The sequence below is a fragment of the Leucopleurus acutus genome (genome assembly GCF_964270905.1).
Source record: "Leucopleurus acutus genome assembly, chromosome: 18".
Taxonomy (NCBI): Eukaryota; Metazoa; Chordata; class Mammalia; order Artiodactyla; family Delphinidae; genus Leucopleurus; species Leucopleurus acutus.
The window spans coordinates 76,807,786-76,824,885 of NC_139160.1; the positions used below are offsets into that span (position 1 = coordinate 76,807,786).

General features: G+C 47.0%; 1 protein-coding gene across 2 annotated transcripts in view; it reads left to right on the forward strand.

Annotated features, from left to right (window-relative positions):
• The window catches only part of ARHGEF7 (Rho guanine nucleotide exchange factor 7), a 125,206-nt gene that overhangs the window by 18,382 nt on the left and 89,724 nt on the right, over positions 1-17,100 (forward strand). Inside the window, exons 1-2 of one of the 2 annotated variants that reach the window (XM_082859430.1) lie at positions 9,251-9,278; positions 9,461-9,547. Coding sequence is in view for 1 of the 2 variants with exons in the window: in XM_082859431.1 (XP_082715557.1) it covers positions 9,461-9,547 (87 nt within the window). In the remaining variant the exon portion in view is untranslated. Of the gene's footprint in view, positions 1-9,250; positions 9,279-9,460; positions 9,548-17,100 lie in introns of those variants that run through there. The other variant, XM_082859431.1, reaches the window with a different exon arrangement.

Genomic DNA, 17,100 nt, shown 5'->3' on the forward strand with positions numbered 1-17,100 from the left:
ATCGCCTTTTTACTACTCACACTCAATATGGCGTCTCGACTGGCTTCTTTCACGCAAGAGGCTTTTACAGCACGAGGCTCCGAGCTGTGGTCGCCTGCTTCCCCTGCCGCTCCCCTGGGGAGGGTCTTCGCTGCCAGTTATAGAGAGGCACACTTGCCAGTGAGCGTCCTCCGCTTCTTCCTCTCCCCTCACTCACGTTCCTTCCTCTGCTGAAGGCTCCCTTTCGCTTCCCAGCCTCTCTCCAAAGTCAGCCAGCCCTCTCTGCACGCCTTCAAGCCTCCCACATGCTAACGTGTGGGTGAAAACAGAACTTTCTCCAAGGTGGTCAGTGTCCCGTCTTCTGGCCCAGAGGCGTTAACTTGCCTTAAATGCAGCTTCTTGGGCTGTTTAGAAATGAAAGACGGGTTCTTTCACCGGGAGGGCTGGTCAGGCACAAGGCAGGGCGCTGCTCCGAAGTTCCCACTGCTGCCCCTGGCTTCACTGCGTGGGAAAGGGCGGAGCGTGCACAGCGAGGTAAACCAATGGGGTGGCAGGCCACACAGGCCCCGCACAGACATCTGAGGACACAGGTTTCATCGGTGCAATCCCAGCAGTGGCTGTGGGGACAGGACTTGACATTCTCCCTTGAGGCGTCTCGGTCAAAGGTAGGGGGTTGGGTTGTCCATGAGGCAAAGAGCAGACCCGTGAGACCTGCGGTCACCAGTGCCCCCATGCTCCTGGGGGGCGGGGCTCCTCTCCTGGGGGTATTCTTGCCCCTACCTGCTGCACTGACACTGCAGAGGTACATGGCACCCTCCCATCGGAGACCACGAGCCTCTCTACAGGCTTTTCCACCAACGGACACAGGCAAAGACACTGAAATGTGCTCAGTAGGAGAGGAGATGGATGTCAAAGGACCAGAAACACTGCAGAAATTGAGCTTAAGAAGAAAGTAAGCACTGGCTCAGATTTACAAAACACATGTTTCCGTTGGGCTGAAAGCATGAGAATGAGCGGAAAAAAGGGATGATGATTCCATATGAACAGGTGAAACTTCAGTTAAGAAAAATCTGATTACAAGGCCCACTCCGAGTTGTCTTAGGAATTCGTACTCCTGTTTCCCTCTATCAAGATCCTTCCGAGGTGTAAGAAATGGCGTCTGCTTAAGGAAGGCACAAGACATTAATGACGGCCTGGCCCGTGCACCTCTGCGTCCCAGGTGTCTGGATCACAGCCACCACAGGGCATGTGCTGTTTTCAAGACTGCTCTCATTTGACGATTACTACACACCTACCTGTTTTGATCTAACATTACTGGGAGAGCAAAACACAAATGCAGTGGAGAAATTTAACCTAGGTAGTCTGGTGGAAGCTTATGCCCACATTTTAGAAAATCCACTCTTGGCACTGTATCAATTTGGGACTGTCGCCGCCATCTCTGAAGGACTTAAAATGTGCTTTTGCAGCTTGTGGGAGCCGAGCTAATTTAAGCCACACGGTCTTGCTGGTCCGCCTGCCCCTGACATCCCCCATGTCTGGGATGGCTGAACTCAGTGCATTCCTATTTCTGATCACCCTTTATGGCTTGCCTAGCTCCACACTAATGGATGACATCTTTATTTTTCCCCAGATGACCATAGCATCCATACAGGAGCTGGGCTTTGGGATATAATGAAGAAGGGAAGCCAAAGGAAAATGTACTTTATTGAAGTGTCTTAAGTGTCTTCCAGTAAACTACTTGTAACCCAGGCCACACACTTTGGGAGCTCATTTACTATCTGGTGTTTAGCTGCCAAGTCCTTGAGCTCCCTGCTGGATGCTTCACTGTTTTCCATGGATTTGCAGGAGGAGCCCCGTAGCCTCCAAGTGGGCTCTGCAGACCTCTGCCTTTACTCCCCTGAAACCCTCTGGCTGCAGAGTGAGCGGAGAGCTATGGACAAGTGTGGTCCCTGATCAGGAGACAGCTGCACTCTAGTTAGAATAAAGCCATGGCTACCAGGTCATTACATTCAGTGCTAATTATTAGGTGGTGAATTTAGGATTTTAAGCATAGTGTTGCATATTGGCATGGCGTGGTGGAGATCTGCCTCACGAGGACCCCAACACACTGACAGCTGGGCTCTCCAAAGAGGACTGTTTTCTAATGGGGAGGCACCTTGACCTGTGAGAACATTAGGATGGAGTGTTCTTTTTAAAAATGTATTTATTTAATAATACTTTCATGTGGTACAAAATTCAAAGGGTACCAAAAAGTACAGAGTGCAAAGCAAGTTTCCCTTCTCCCCCTCTGTCCTCCAAGCCCCGGGTCCTCTCCCTGGAGGCAGCCCCTGTTATCCGGCATGTGCTTCCAGAGACAGGGCATGCATCTCTTTTATTATTTTTAAGATTTATTTTATTATATTTTATTTTTGGGTGCGTTGGGTCTTTGTTGCTGCACGCGGGCTTTCTCTAGTTGCGGCGAGCGGGGGCTACTCTTCGTTGTGGTGTGCGGGCTTCTCATTGTGGTGGCTTCTCCTGTTACAGAGCATGGGCTCTAGGCATGCGGGCTTCAGTAGTTGTGGCGCACGGGCTTAGTTGCTCCGTGGCATGTGGGATATTCCTGGACCAGGAATCGAACCCGTGTCCCCTGCATTGGCAGGCGGATTCTTAACCACTGCGCCACGAGGGAAGTCCCAGGCCATGCATTCCTGAACACCCAGGCACATCTTCTTGCTTTTTTCTTTAAACACTAAGGCAGCATGTCCTGCATACTGTTCCCCATGTTCCTTGTCCCACACCTACTGTAACCAGGAGGTTGTGACATATCAGTATATAAAGCTGACTCTTTTTAAATGCTGTGTGGTAGGCTGGTGGTCTGTTCTGTGGCAGGACTGTAATTGACCTAATCCTTTCCCTAAATTGTTTCTCATCTTTTGCTGTGACACTGTTTTCTATTTTTAACCGTACCACCAGGAAGCTCACTGGGTTAGGGTCCCAGCAGGAAACAGACGGCCAGCTAAACAGAAATGGTTGAAGCGAGTTTAACAAAGAGACTATTTACAAAATGAGGGCAGGGATAAGGACATGGAGGCACCCTGGGAAGTCACCAGTTCAGGCCACCACTTCTGGGAACTAGGCTCCTGAGCAGCTGAGTGTTTCCCAGCTGTTACAAGCTGCAGCGGTTTTCTGTACTCTCCATCTTAAGTGTTGCAGTAACACTGAACCTATGTTAATTCTTTGCTTGCTAGAACTGCCTATTCTTCTTCCTCAAGCAGTTTTGGAAACTAAAACTCTAAACTCCTTCAGACTTGGAGAGAAGGCAGCTCCTCTAGTTGGCACTTTATTTGGACTGAGGGTAGAGCTGGCTGTCCCTGGCGTGGAGTGGGTGGTAGAAAGGAGTTGAGAAGGTGGGAGCTGGGCAGCTGCGGAGGTCTCTGAAGTCTGGCCTTAACATTGCCTTGTGATTTAGTTTGTAGCAAATTCTCAGAGTGTCAGACACACCCCTTGCCAAATATTGAGTACAAAAGCCGTATTTCAAAGGAAAATCACAATGGTTTGGGGGCTGTCTATGCCTCTGCCTGATTAGAGGTTTTGGCGGGAAAGCCTGGAGTTTATTATCGTGGCGAGTTTGGGAGAGGATTTCTGGAAAGCACATGGGGCAGCTGTTGGTCATCTGAGGCCAGAGCTCCTCTCTGAACACATCTGGAGATGCACTGAGCGGAGCCCGCCTTCAGGTTCTGAAGGCTCTGGTGACTGTAAATAAAGCTGCTGTAAACATTCTTGAACACGGCTTTTTGTGGCCATATGTTTTCATCCCTCTTGGGTAAACACCTAGGGGAGGATTTGCTGGGGCTTAGGTATGTTTAACTTTGCAAGGAACTGCCGGTTTCCCAAGCGCACCACCTGACACTCCCACCGGTCACGCGTGGGAGCTCCAGTTGCTTCCCATCCTTGCCAACGCTTGATACTGTCAGCCTTTTCCATCTCACTGCTCTGGTGGGTGGGTAGTGTTATCTGTGCTTTTAATTTGCATTTCCCTGATGACTAATGACGCTCAACACTTTTTCATGTGCTCACTTACCATTCATACAGCTTCTTCAGCAAAATATGGTGGGAGGGGGAGCTTTTAAATATCTCCTTTTGTATCATCATTGCTCCAATGCATTTTTTTCCATTGCAGCTTCACCCATGATCTCAGTTGCCCTGATTATTCACCACCCTTGAAAACATGATGGACTTTTCAAGTGTCACACCCTTGATAATGCAGTCCCATCTGCCTCTTCACCCTTTCGTCCCCAACTCGGTTGTCACTGTTTGGGGTGGCTAAGCCTCTGGCCTGCCCTGTCTGTGCCTCCAGGGTCCTGAGCATACACCTGTGTGGCTGCACTTGCCACACTGTGAGCAGTTCTTCCTCACCGAGGGCAGGGGCTGTGCCCCCCTCTTCTTTGCAGTCACAGTGCTCATCACATGACCTGGCAGGAGTCTAGGTCCAATATTGTCGGACCAATTTATTATGCATCTGATCCTCCCAACAGCCCTGTTGACAAACACTGAATGTGTCAGCCTTAAACTGGAGATAGAGGTGTAGACATAGAGGGGTCAAGTGGCTTGTTCGCAGTCAGTATGTGTGTAACAGTTAGGAACTACTTACTATAAAGTTTTGACTTTTTTACATTACAGTTCTCCAAACAGGTATGTTGCTTTAGGTAAAGTTCAGGATAGTTTTAAGGGAATCCATTTCCATTTCTAGGTCCTCAGCTCGCAACCATGCTCAACTAAAACCAAGGAGCCAGAGCAGCCGTCTCTGAGCAAGGAGAGCATCACACTGGTCCGACTGTCCCACCTCCCCTTTCACAATGGCCTTCTCCCACTTCACCCTTTGTTGTCTTCCCGAGGTGCACGCTGCCAGGTGGAAGGCCTCCCAGCTGTCACAAAGGGTGCCGGTGCTGGGAGGGGAGTGACTCTGATGACTGCATGTTGCAGCTCAGGGTTGTACTTCTTAGCTTTCACAGAAATTGAAGGAGACCCCAATCAAGCTGTTGGCTGATGATTTTAAGTTTTTATTTATGACAGATTATATCTGTCATAGCTTCAGAAGGCTTCAAAGATGCATCCTAACAAAACTCCTTTCCATTTCCATGTGCTTATTTTTATAAACAAGGTTTCTCAGTTTTTGCATTAAAAAAACCCCAAGATAGGAATAGAATTGGCGCTGGTCCGTATCTCTTTCCAGCAGTAAGTGATGATTATCCATGGGTTAATGAACTAATTAAAAAAAAACCCTATACATCTCATGAAGATATATATTTCCAAATAAAATTTGCATTTTATATTTAATAATTTTTATCAAGAACTGTAACATATGTTTCCATCATTTGTGAACTCACAATAGCTGTATTGACTCAATTCAGAAGAGAAATCATAACAATTAGATCCTTATGGATCAATAATTTTAAACGTAGAGTTGATTTCATTATTTGTGGTAGTTACATTCTACAAGGGCACCATGACCACTGAATTAGCAACTACTGAACCACTGTTCATGGAGAAATACAGGGTTAGTTTCCTTTGAACCTCTGGTCACAACATCTGGTCAACCAATCAATACATAATCTTGTTTTTAGATGTATTTCTGTTTAAAGATAGCTTATTTAACATATATATATATTTTTACAAATAATTACATGCAGTATATCTTTATAATAAAACACCATCTCAATTACAGCATTATGTAATGTAGCCTACCATAGTGTGACTATTCTAATTTAGCTCTTCCATTCAGTCACATACACAGTACACATGTTCACCGCTCACATACACACACAAATACACACTGTATATTGGATACTACAGCATAATGCAAGAAAGCAAGCCCCCCCCCCCCAAAAAAAAAGCATTAACCGAAGATCAAACATTTAAAATTTATGGAAACCACCTTACTGTTGATGGAGCCATGGGACACGTGATGGGGCAGTGCACGGTGGGGTTAAACCTGGTGACCTCGGCTTGCTGTACAGGAACGGAGGGAGAGTCAGGAAGGAAGATGTCAGGGAGGGTGGCCTGTGAGACCTGGCAGCTCTGCCTCAGGAGTCTGGCTTTCCCAGTTTGGTGACGGTGTCAGCAACTTGCCCTCCCAATCTGGCTTGAAAAACTGCTTCAGCCTCACCCGCTTGGCTTTTTGCCTCAAATCTTTAAGCGTTTCGGCATAAGGGATGAACGCGGTGGAGGTGAGGCGCTTAAACGTGAGGCTGCGTTCGGGCACAGGGTCACGCTTTTCCATGTCATTGAAAATTTTTTCCAAGGCAGAATTCCATTCTGCTATTTTGGCTGCTGTGAGAGGGACGATTCTTGGAGTCTCAGGCTGACTATCACCATCCTCATCATCACTAACTCCATTGCCTTGTTTTGCCATCTCGTCCAGGTCTTTGTTGGTGGGTTCTACTGCCACTTCTGCCAAAATTTCCTCCACATCGCCTTCCTTCATGTCACTGAAACCTTCTCCACTTATCTGTTGTGCAATATGCATTATGTTTTTGACACTGCTCGTTATATTTTCTGTAACACCTTCAAAACCTTCAAAATTTTTCACACAGTCTGGCCAAACATTTCCCCAACAATTGTTGATAGTAGCCTGCTTGACGCTGTCCCAGGCTGTGCTGATATAATCAATAACATTGCGTATGGTAACTGACTTCCAGTAGTCCATCATGGTGGTCTCCTCATTGGCGTTGAGAGCCTCAAAAGCCTTGCTATAAAGCTCCCTGGTGTAGTGTGCCTTGAAAGCTTTTATCACGCCCTGATTGAGGGGTTGGATAAGAGATGCTGTGTTTGGGGGCATGAAGAGAACTTCTATGTTGGGGTGGGCATTTTCGAGTTCTTCACGGCAATGAACTGGGGCATTATCCAAAATTAATAAAACCCTGAAAGCAAGGTTTTTGCCATGGAGATAACGTTCAGCTTCTGGGATGAAGCAGTTGTGGAACCAATCCCAGAATATTTTGGACGCCATCCATGCTTTTTTGTTCCATCTCCAGTGGACTGGCATACAGTTCAAGTTTTTCCCTCTAAGTGATTGTGGGTTTTGTGCTCTGTGTACCATGAGGGGTTTGCACTTAAAGTCACCCTTGGCGTTTGCACATAATAGCAAGGTTGCACAGTCTTTGAATGATTTAAAGCCAGGAGTTTTGGAGGCCATTTGCATTACATAGGTTCGTTTGCCAACATTCTTGTAAAATAAGCCAGTTTCATCAGCGTTGAAAACCTGCTCTTCCATATAACCCTTTTCATGTATAATGCTTAGCAGGTATTTTTTAAATTCTTCTGCAGCCTCCTGATCTGTAGAACCTACCTTGCCTGCAAGTTTAACATTTTTCATGTGGTATCGCCTTTTGAATCGTGCAAGCCAGCCTGCACTAGCTGAGAAGGGTTTAACATTTTCTTGACCCTGGGTAACATGACTGTAAATTTCTTTGGCTTTCAGCCTCACAACAACGCTGTCCACTACACTCTTTTTATTGTTTGTCATCTCATGAATCCACAAATTTAGTTGCTTTTCCATCTTTTCCATAGCTCCATCACGCACTACAGAGGTTACTTTAGCACTTTCCGGAGCGGCTTCACGTACAGATCTGCGAATATCCTCTTCCTTTTTCTGGATGTACCGTATTGTTGACTCATTAACATTGAATTCTCGGCCAACAGCACTATAACTCAGGCCTGAGTGAAGCTTATCTAACACACGTATTTTCTCTGTAAGGCACATTACAACCTTCTTGCGCTTAGGAATGCCAGACAGTGCTTTAGCACTACGTTTGGGGGCCATTTAAAACAGTGAAATCACCGAGAAAAAGCAAAAAAAAAAAAAAAAAGTGAAAAATGTGGCACCAGTGGAGTGAAAAGGACATTTGCTTACATTATGAGCTACAAGAAGATGGCAGAGCACGGCCTTGTTCAAATTCAGCTGGGAACGTGTGCATAAGGCAATTCAAATATTTTGCTGCTTTGCACACGTCTATAAATGAGAAAGTGCCGCAAATACAGATTTTGGGGTTACACATAAATATTATCGAGTAGGCAAATTTGCAAATATAGAATCCGTGAATGAGGATTGATTGTATTTGTATGCAAAAACAGTGTGAGGGAGGAGTAAAATGGACTAGAAGGCAGCTTTGGTTTTGCTGTTCCACTCTCTCTCAAGTTCCACCCAAAAAAACAAATCTGTTAAGTATTTGGAGGGAAATATGCTGGCACTCCTAAGAATTTATAAACTGTAGAGAAAAAAAAGTGTCATTTCCTCCTTCTTGGCACTGCTCAACACCCTGGTTTTCTTCTGTAGTTTTAGAAGACCTGACCACTTTGAAATGAAACTGCAGTATTCCTGAGAGAGGCCTAATGGAATGTCGTGATTTCCCCCTAGAGGACAGAAGGACAAAATGTCTTGAACGTCCCCAAATGCTAGAATTCTGTACGATACTTTAGTGTAAAAAGTCTTCACATACTGTTCAGAACAACAACAAAAAGCTCTTCTGAGATCTCAGGCTTCTCCCTTGATGGTTCTGTGTAACCGGTGCCGTTCCTGGTTTTGTTTCTTGCCCAGTGACTGGTTACACGTGTGGCTGTGGCCTTTACAGCTCTGCCTCGGAACAAGCACCAGACAGTCTGCAGGAGCCCTCGCTGCTCTTCACCTGTGATGGAGGCTGCATTCGCCACAATCTCTCCCCAGCTGACTTTTCGCTGACGAGTGACCAGCTATTTTGGCTAATCATTGATGAAGCACACGTTCTATATGTAGTAAAAGAAAACACTGCACTCTAGTCCCAGCCGGCATAATTTACGTCGCTAATTGTTTTAAGTCATCGTATTAGAATTCCAGCTCCACTCTCCCCGAGCCGGGGGCAGGGAAGAACTCAGAAAACAACAGGTTCTCAACAGTCCCTTCGTGGTTGCTTCAAGCGGAGGAGGCCAAGCTTTCCCGGGTCCCTCTGGGCGGGGCGGGGTGCGCCCGCTAGGCCGCGTCGGAGGGCGAGCGCCGGGTGCGGGGATGGGGAATCCGCGCGTGAGCCGGGCCAGGTGGGCCGCATCCGAGGGCGAGCTCCAAGTGCGGGGAGGAGAAGTCCGCGCGTGGGCCGGGCCGGGTAGGCCGCGTCGGAAGGCCAGCGCCAGCTGCCGAGAGAAGAGGCCGCGCCCTCACGGCGGGGGACCGGAAGAGGTTGTGGGCGGGGCCTGCCGGGGCGCGGTCTGAAGACGTCACTTCCGGCGCCGCTCCACTTCCTGGTGAGGGAAGGGGCTGAGATTGGTGCATCCCGGAGGAAGGAAAAAGGGTGAGGAGAGGCGGCGGCCGAGCGGGCGGGCGCCGGGGGCGGCCGGGCTAGCTCCGGGCCGCCGCGGCAGCCCGCCCTGGTCGCTCGCGCGGCCGGCACGCCCGCCGGGGCCGCGTCGCGTTCCCCTCGGGGCGCATTCGCGGCCTGCCCGCGGCGCTCAGCGCCTGTTCTCTGTGTTGCAGGTCTACCCGGAGCCCCGGAGCGAGGGCGAGTGCCTGAGCAACATCCGCGAGTTCCTGCGAGGCTGCGGGGCGTCCCTGCGCCTGGAGGTGAGTGGCGGGGCCGGCGGGGCGCTGGGGCGCGAGGCGGGCGGGCGTGGTAACGGCCCGCAGCGGCGGCGCCCGGGGCTCGGCTCGCGGGTTCCCCAGGGGCGACTGCGGGCTCAGGGCAGGGAGGAGCCCCACATTTTGCCCGCTGCGATGGGGACAGGTGGTTACAGTAGCTCGTGGTGCAGGTGACAACACGTTTTCGACAGCCGTTTGTTGGGCAGGGGCGCTTTCTGACTCCTTGGTACTTGCCTTAGCTTTAACTCTGCCCTAGGGATTCTCGGGGGATGCGCATCCAGGTCTGGGTCAGCCGTCAGAACCCTAAGCAGGTGATCAGGCGGAGCCGGGAGAAAGAAAATGGGCCCCCAGTCCTCCAAGTGTCACTTCTTTTAGGTGGTTCTTACTCTGACAATTGATGTTTAGGTTAGGGACATGTTAATCTATGTCTTGGGGCGTGGGTGTCATTTCCATGTTGCTTAGAATTTTGTCACTGTGCTAAATACAGTCTTTCAGTAGCAGCTCTCTGGAAATTTATTTTATTTTATTTTTTTTGCAATACGCGCGGGCCTCTCACTGTCGTGGCCTCTCCCGTTGCGGAGCACAGGCTCCGGACGCGCAGGCTCAGCGGCCATGGCTCACGGGCCCAGCCGCTCCGCGGCCTGTGGGATCTTCCCGGACCGGGGCACGAACCCGTGTCCCCTGCATCGGCAGGTGGACTCTCAACCACTGCGCCACCAGGGAAGCCCTGGAAATTTCTTTTTCATCTTATGTTACCACGTGTGGTTTTTCTTAATCCTGGGATAAGGCTTTAGATCAGAAATGTAGCTGCTTTTTTATTTGGAAATTACAGACTAATGTGGTTATAGTCAGTTGGGGGCTTAAATCTTGCCTTTTCTACCTGCGGCTTTACCACTCTCTGCCTTTGTTTCCTTATCTGAGTACTGAGATACCAGGCTTCTAGGTAACAGTATATGAAAGCATCTGCAACAGAACCATTGCATCCTAAAAGAACCGTCTCTTAGGTTTCTTGGGAAATAAATGTAGAAGTCATCAAATCTGTGAGGAAGGCTATATGGAACGCTTATCTCTTGGTTGAAGTTTGATAAGAGTAAATTACTGTCTTTATGAATATGATTGGAAACACTAAGTTGGTAGCATTTGATGTCTGTGAGGAAATCACGTACAGATAAGTGAAAATGCTCAGAGGAGAGTCCAAAGTGGAGATGGTGGCTGTTTAGGCGTGGGAGAGACATTGTTTCAGAAAGGTCTTTTCCTCTGCTGGATGGGCTTTGTCGTTTTATCATTGAGTTTCCCTGTTAGGCTGTGATAATAAATGCTTGTAGCAGTTTTTGCTTTTTTTGACCTTTGTTGAGGAATTTTATCATCCCCTTCAAACTATTGAGTTTAGTTTCTCATTAGACTAAATTTGAAACTCACTTTGCAAGAAGGTATTGTTTTAAAGAATGTTGAACGTAAAAAAAACCAAAACACCTCATCCTTAGTTTTCCAAAGGTTGCTGTTGAAATTTTATATAGCTACTATTTTTGTTAAATTGAGTTTATTTAAAGATGTTCTAGAAGAGACTTTGTTCACTAACACATCCTAAGTATCTAGAGCAGTGCTTGGCGTATAGTAGGCCTTTAGTTAATACTTGTGATTGCCTGATGACCTGGCAGTTGTAGTTGGTAGGAAAGGTTTCCTTTTATATAAAGAAGTCAAGTATGACTTATTTTGTGGTATTTAAATATCTCTTCCAGTAAATTTACAATAGAGGCAAGTTTAGTTAACATTGTTTCAAGCTCAGTTATAAGTTAAACTTTAAAACTTTCAATTACAGAAGAGGTAACAATTTAAAAAAGCACATCAGACGGCTCATACATTTGTTAGTCACTCTGAAAAAGGAGCTCTGTACGGTATGGACTCAACTTGGACTTCCAGACTTGTTGTAATCTGTGATGTGAAAGGACAGGCTTGTTCACTGAAAGACAGCCTCACACATGGAACGCAGTGTGGCGGGCGGCTTCCCAGTGTTTTTAAAGAAAAATACATGGAAAGGGAGTGAGGAGGGAAGGACTTGGCTCTTTTGAAACACTTTGTAGCTCTACACACTTCATTTTCACAAAATGCTGGAAGACGAGACTGACAGGAAAGCTTTTGAAATTACAAACATGAAACTCAAGATTGATAGCTTGAATTCTAGATTAGCTTTTGTTCTATATAAGTGTCAAGGTAGGTTTTTCCAGGGGTTAGTTTAGACTGCATTGTGTTTGTAACAGACTGCCTGTCTTTGGTATATGTATTTTCTTGTCTACCACCATTATAAACTGTCTTAAGGGGCAGGGGACACGGGTTCAAGCCCTGGTCCGGGAAGACCCCACATGCCACGGAGCAGCTAAGCCTGTGCGCCACAACTACTGAGCCTGTGCTCTAGAGTCTGTGCTCCGCAACAAGAGAAGCCACGGCAATGAGAAACCCATGCACTGGAAGAGTAGCCCCCACTTGCCGCAACTAGATAAAGCCCGCGCACAGCAACAAAGACCCAATGCAGCCGGAAATAAATAAATAAATTTATTTAAAAAAAAACTGTCTTCAGATTTCTTAAAGGAAGAGAGGAACTGAACGTCATAATTACTTTATCAGTTATTTTAACACATACACACCTTAACTCGCTGTGGAAAATCAAGTATTATTCCCCTAATGAGTTCTGATTATGAAAGGAGTTTTAATTTTAAAGGAGTATTGTACGATTTGCATTTATTGTTAAACTTTGAGAAGCAATTTAAGTTTTAAGTTGGAAAACATTTTTAAATTTGGAAAATTTAAAAAAACTTAAAAATTGGAAAACTATGTTTAGGAAAACAGCACATATATCTTGGATGATCTTTTCATCTTTCATATAATGTTTGCTTCCTAGCAAGCATCTTGTTTGACTTTTTTGTTTCCTTAAATAGTATGGAATTTGATAAGAATTTAGGTTTTTTCTCATGTTCCTAATGGTGTAATAAGGATGTAAGATGACCCTGTTTAGAACTATTATGTCTTGATAAATAAAGTTGGAACTTTTCTAGAAAGTTACGTTTACTGATACAAGGAGCCAGGCACCGTGATTGTCTCCAGCTTGGGAATATTGTGTTTGGAAACCCTCGTTTGCCTAGCATGTGTAGCAAGGACAGAACTTGTCCTGGACGTGCAGGCAACGTTGTGTGTGAGAGAGAAGGTTGCTCACGCTGACCAGGTCCTGTCTTTGTGTAGTTTTCCAGAGTTTCCATCTGACCCCTGATTTCAGTTCTCAATAGCATGCTGTTTTTGGTTATTTGTAACACTTTCTAAAGGACTTCCACGTGTTGTCTTAGTTTGCTCCTTCGTCTTTTGAGTTATTACAGTCCTTGTTTTACAGGAAGGAGACGCAGCCTAACTCGTCAGTTCTCACTATTAACTGCGTGAATGTTAGCCACGGGGCTGCTGTTGGGCTTTTTAAGCAATACTGATGTGTGGACCCATCTCCAGAGGTTCAGCAGGTCCTGGGGAGTGGGGGTGGATGTGAGAGTCTCCATGCTGGCAGTAAGCAGAAAGGCCAGCCGGGGCTGTGCAACCCGCTGAGGGGACTGGGGGTGCGGAGCTGGGGCACGGAGCTGGTGTTTGGCCCTGAGTGAGGGGCTTTTCCACTGCTGCAGGCAGCCCTGCTTCTTGGACCCTTCCTGGAGAAGCAGGTGGTGTCCGGTTTGGGATGCAGCATTACTCACTTTATACTAATCTGTGTGGTTAGGTAAATCGTCAGCAGTTGCAAACTAATGTATGTCTGTAATGACCACAGGTAAGCTGGAACAGGCAGATCTATGTAAGGGAAATAATGCTGTAGTCGTTTATTAGTGCTTAAAACTGTGAAAGAAAACTGTTCCCTTGACCGTGAGACTGTCGAGGAGGAAACGCTCTGACCTTCGCTTTATGAGACTGTTTTGGTGGCACTTTGGTGTTTGTCTTGCAGGGTGAATGTGGACTTGTTCACATCACAGATGTGAGTCTTTGCTGGCTTGGATGCCGTCTTATTTTTTACCTGTTTTTAACAACGTTATATCTGTTCGCTGAGTCATTACTTTCTTAGGCCTCTCCACCTGTATCACCATCAGTGGCAGTTGGCCACTTCTCAGAGTAATTTTTCACCGAAAACCCAGTTTGTCTCACTTCCCGGGAATTGTGCACATGGTGCTGAGCAGCTGCGAGCAGGTCGTGCTGGGGCGGGCGCTGAACAGTCAGCTGGGCGTGCTCTCCCACTGCGATTTGGGCCTTCAATAAAAGCGTCCTGTGTACTTGCAGGGCCTTGCTCACCTCCTGGTGGTTGCCCATGAATATCAGCTTTCTGCTTCACAGGTCCGGTAAGCACATTGGCCTGAAGCCCGCTGGGTTTCTGTCCCACTCTGCCTCTTGCCAGCTCTACCACCTGGATAAGGGGCATCACCATGATGCAGGCCCTTCGTATTTGTTGTAGGATTAAGTGAATTAGCATATAGCACTTAGAACAGTGCTTCACGTGTTTCCGGTGCTAAATAGACAGTGGCTGTTACTGTTGTCGTTTTCTTGTAGTTTGAACGACGTTGGTATGTATTTTTGAAAAACTTTACCCCATAATCCATATTCAGTTATACAGACTTCAGGAAATGGAGAAATGTAAGAAGAAAATAATTATATAATGATGCCATCTAGAGCTAACCAATATGAAAATTAGTGTATATTTTTCAGTCTTTCCCCTGCTTTGCACATACGTAAATATGCTTTTAAAATATCCATGACATCATAGTATAAATGTTTTATAATGTGCTTTAACTTAACGTAGTGGCTGTTTTCTTGTGTTCAATATCTGTCTAGTTATCTTTAATGGCTTCTCCGTAGTTCGTGGTGCTAATCCCCACTTTTGGATGTAGAGGTTGTTTCTAAGTTTTCATTGTGGTAGACAGTGATCTGTGTGATGGCCATTTCTGTACAGAATCCTGCATCTTTGATTATCTCTGAAGGAGAAATTCCCTGGTAGGGCAGTGCATAGGTCAAAGGTAGGGCTTTTAAACATTTAAAGCACTATTGCCCAATTGTCTCCAGAGACATTTTTATCCTTCTGCCTTGCCTGTAGCAGTGCGTGAGAGCACGCCTTTGCAGTCAGTCCTGTGACTGCCTGTATCAGTTGCTTCTCTTGCCCTCGGGAAAATGGAAGCCCCTTGGGGTAAACATTTTGGCTTTTCTTTCTTGTATCGTCTGCAGTGCCCGCAGATATGACGCAGTCGAGGTTTCCTCCATTGGACTCGCAAAGGAGGATGTGAAAGGAAAGCTGCTAGACTAGGAAATCAAAGTTGAAAACTGTAGACGTTGGCAGAGCTCCTTCCAGCTTTCTGACAAGTAACCTCTGGCTGTTCCGGGGTCGCTCTATAAAGGGGGAACTCTGGCTGGAAGCACGGCTTGAGACTGTGTGCAGAGGTGCCGATTTCCCTCTGTGTGTGTGAGTGATGAAGTTTTTATTTTCTGTCTTTAAAGTCGGGAGAGAAGGGAAAGGTATTAGGCAGGCTCTCCAGTGTTGTAATCAGTTAGGCTGATGGGCTGATGAGTTAGGGAAAGAACTCATCTTTCTAAAACGTTCATCGTCTTTGTGTATTTCCGACAGACAGATTCTTTTGTTAAACTTCTTTGTCCTCATGCTCAATTCTCTTCTAGGTTTTTAACAAGGTTATGATTGAGATTTTCTCCAAAAGAATATTTAAAAATACTATTGGAATAACTAAGCGATGCTCATGTGAAAACTTGAAACTTGTTGATGTAGGCTTCAGGATTAATTGAAACAAAGACAAAGGTATATAGTCCTTTCCCTGGGAATGAGATGCCCCACCCAGGTGTTACCTTCGACCTAGATTCAGGTAAAGTTGTTTGCTACAACTTTGTACTGAAGGTGTGTTTGAGGTCACACAGCAGTCTGTCATCTTAGCTGGTCACCTGTGCTCCTGACTCCATGGTGAGCTGGAAGTGTTAGGTAATGATGTAGTATATATTGACCGACTCAATTCTTGAAGTCAGTTTATTCATGTTTTTGCCAGAACTTGCCGTTTAAAGAAGTTGAGAGACAGTAAGTAATTAAAAAGTCATTTAGGAGATGAATAACTATTCTCTGAATATCTTGTAGGTACTTATAAGCAGAGAATGTCAAACTCTACTCTGATATTATGATTCTATTTAATTTTTCCTGGCAGACAGTGTCTGCATTCACCCTCTGTGTTCCATTGTGGAGCCTGGCCAGCTGTCCTGTGGGCGAGTGGTTAGTCCCTTCTGCATCCAGGCTGCTTTCCACTGTGGAGAACTAGACTTCCCTTCAGGTCTTCGGGTGTCTCATTGTCTAGATCAGCACCATCCAATAGAAATACAATGTGAGCCACATTTGTTTTTTTAAAACTTCCTGGAAACTACATTAAAAAAAAGTGAAAAGAAACATGAAGTTATTTTTAATAATACATTGTCTTTAACCCAGTGTACCTATAACGTTCTTATTTCAACGTGTAGTTAACATTAAAATATTATTGACGTTACTTTGTCTTTTCACATTAAGTCTTTAAAATCTGGTGTGTGTTTCTCACACTCGCAGCACCTCTCACTCTGAATCAGCTACACTGGAAGCGCTCAGCAGCTCACAAGGCAGGCGGCCCCACGTTGGACCGCGCGAGTCTAGGTCACTGGAGAGGTTGGGGGTGGGCAGTCAGCTTGGAATTAAATGGGGTTAGCATTTGTCAGGTACAAGTAGGTGCCTAGGCGTTTCACATGTGCTGTATCGTCTAACCCTCCCAGATGTCCTGCGGAGGAGGTGGTGCTTTCCCCATTTTGCAGCCGAGGAGGTGGAGACTTGAGGTGGTGAGGAGGTCTCGGGTCACAGCCCAGCGGGTGCGAACCAGCGTTTGCGTTCTGCCGGGCACGCTGTGCCTGGGCTGGACTAGGTGAACTGAGGATCGCAGGGCAGTCCTCTTAGCCTGACTCCTAGCGGGGGTTCTCAGGGGAGCTTGGTTGGTGGCAGGGCTGGCCTCGTGGGCATGCCACCGAGTCGTCACGCGGAGCCCCGTGCTGGGTTTAATGCTCTGCTGTCCCCCTCTGACGAGGTCTGCAGTTTCAGTTTGCGCTGGGCCTCCCCTGGTGGCGGTGCTCTTAGAGGAGCCCGAGAGGTGGCGAGAATGAGTGGCGGCCCCTGAGTGCCCACTGCATCCTGGGCCCTGCCCCGTAGACGCGGGTCAGCTCGCTCAGTCTTCAAGCAGCTCTCTCAGGTTGGATCCTTCTGCCCGCGCTGTGACTAGGAAACCAAGGCGCTGGCGTGTAGGGTGCCTGCCTACGTCCACAGCTAGTGAAGGTGGAGCAGCCCGCCGTCCCGCTCATCAGAGGCCTCCTGAACAGTGACACCCCTTAAGAAGCTTCCCGAAGAGGTTCAGGAACAGAGCAAGGTGGAATTAAGGGTGAAATGGGAAAAGTGGAGGTGGCTCGGATATTTTAAGCTCCTGTCACTTGTCGTATCGACGAGGCTAAAGCCCCAGGCTGGTCCC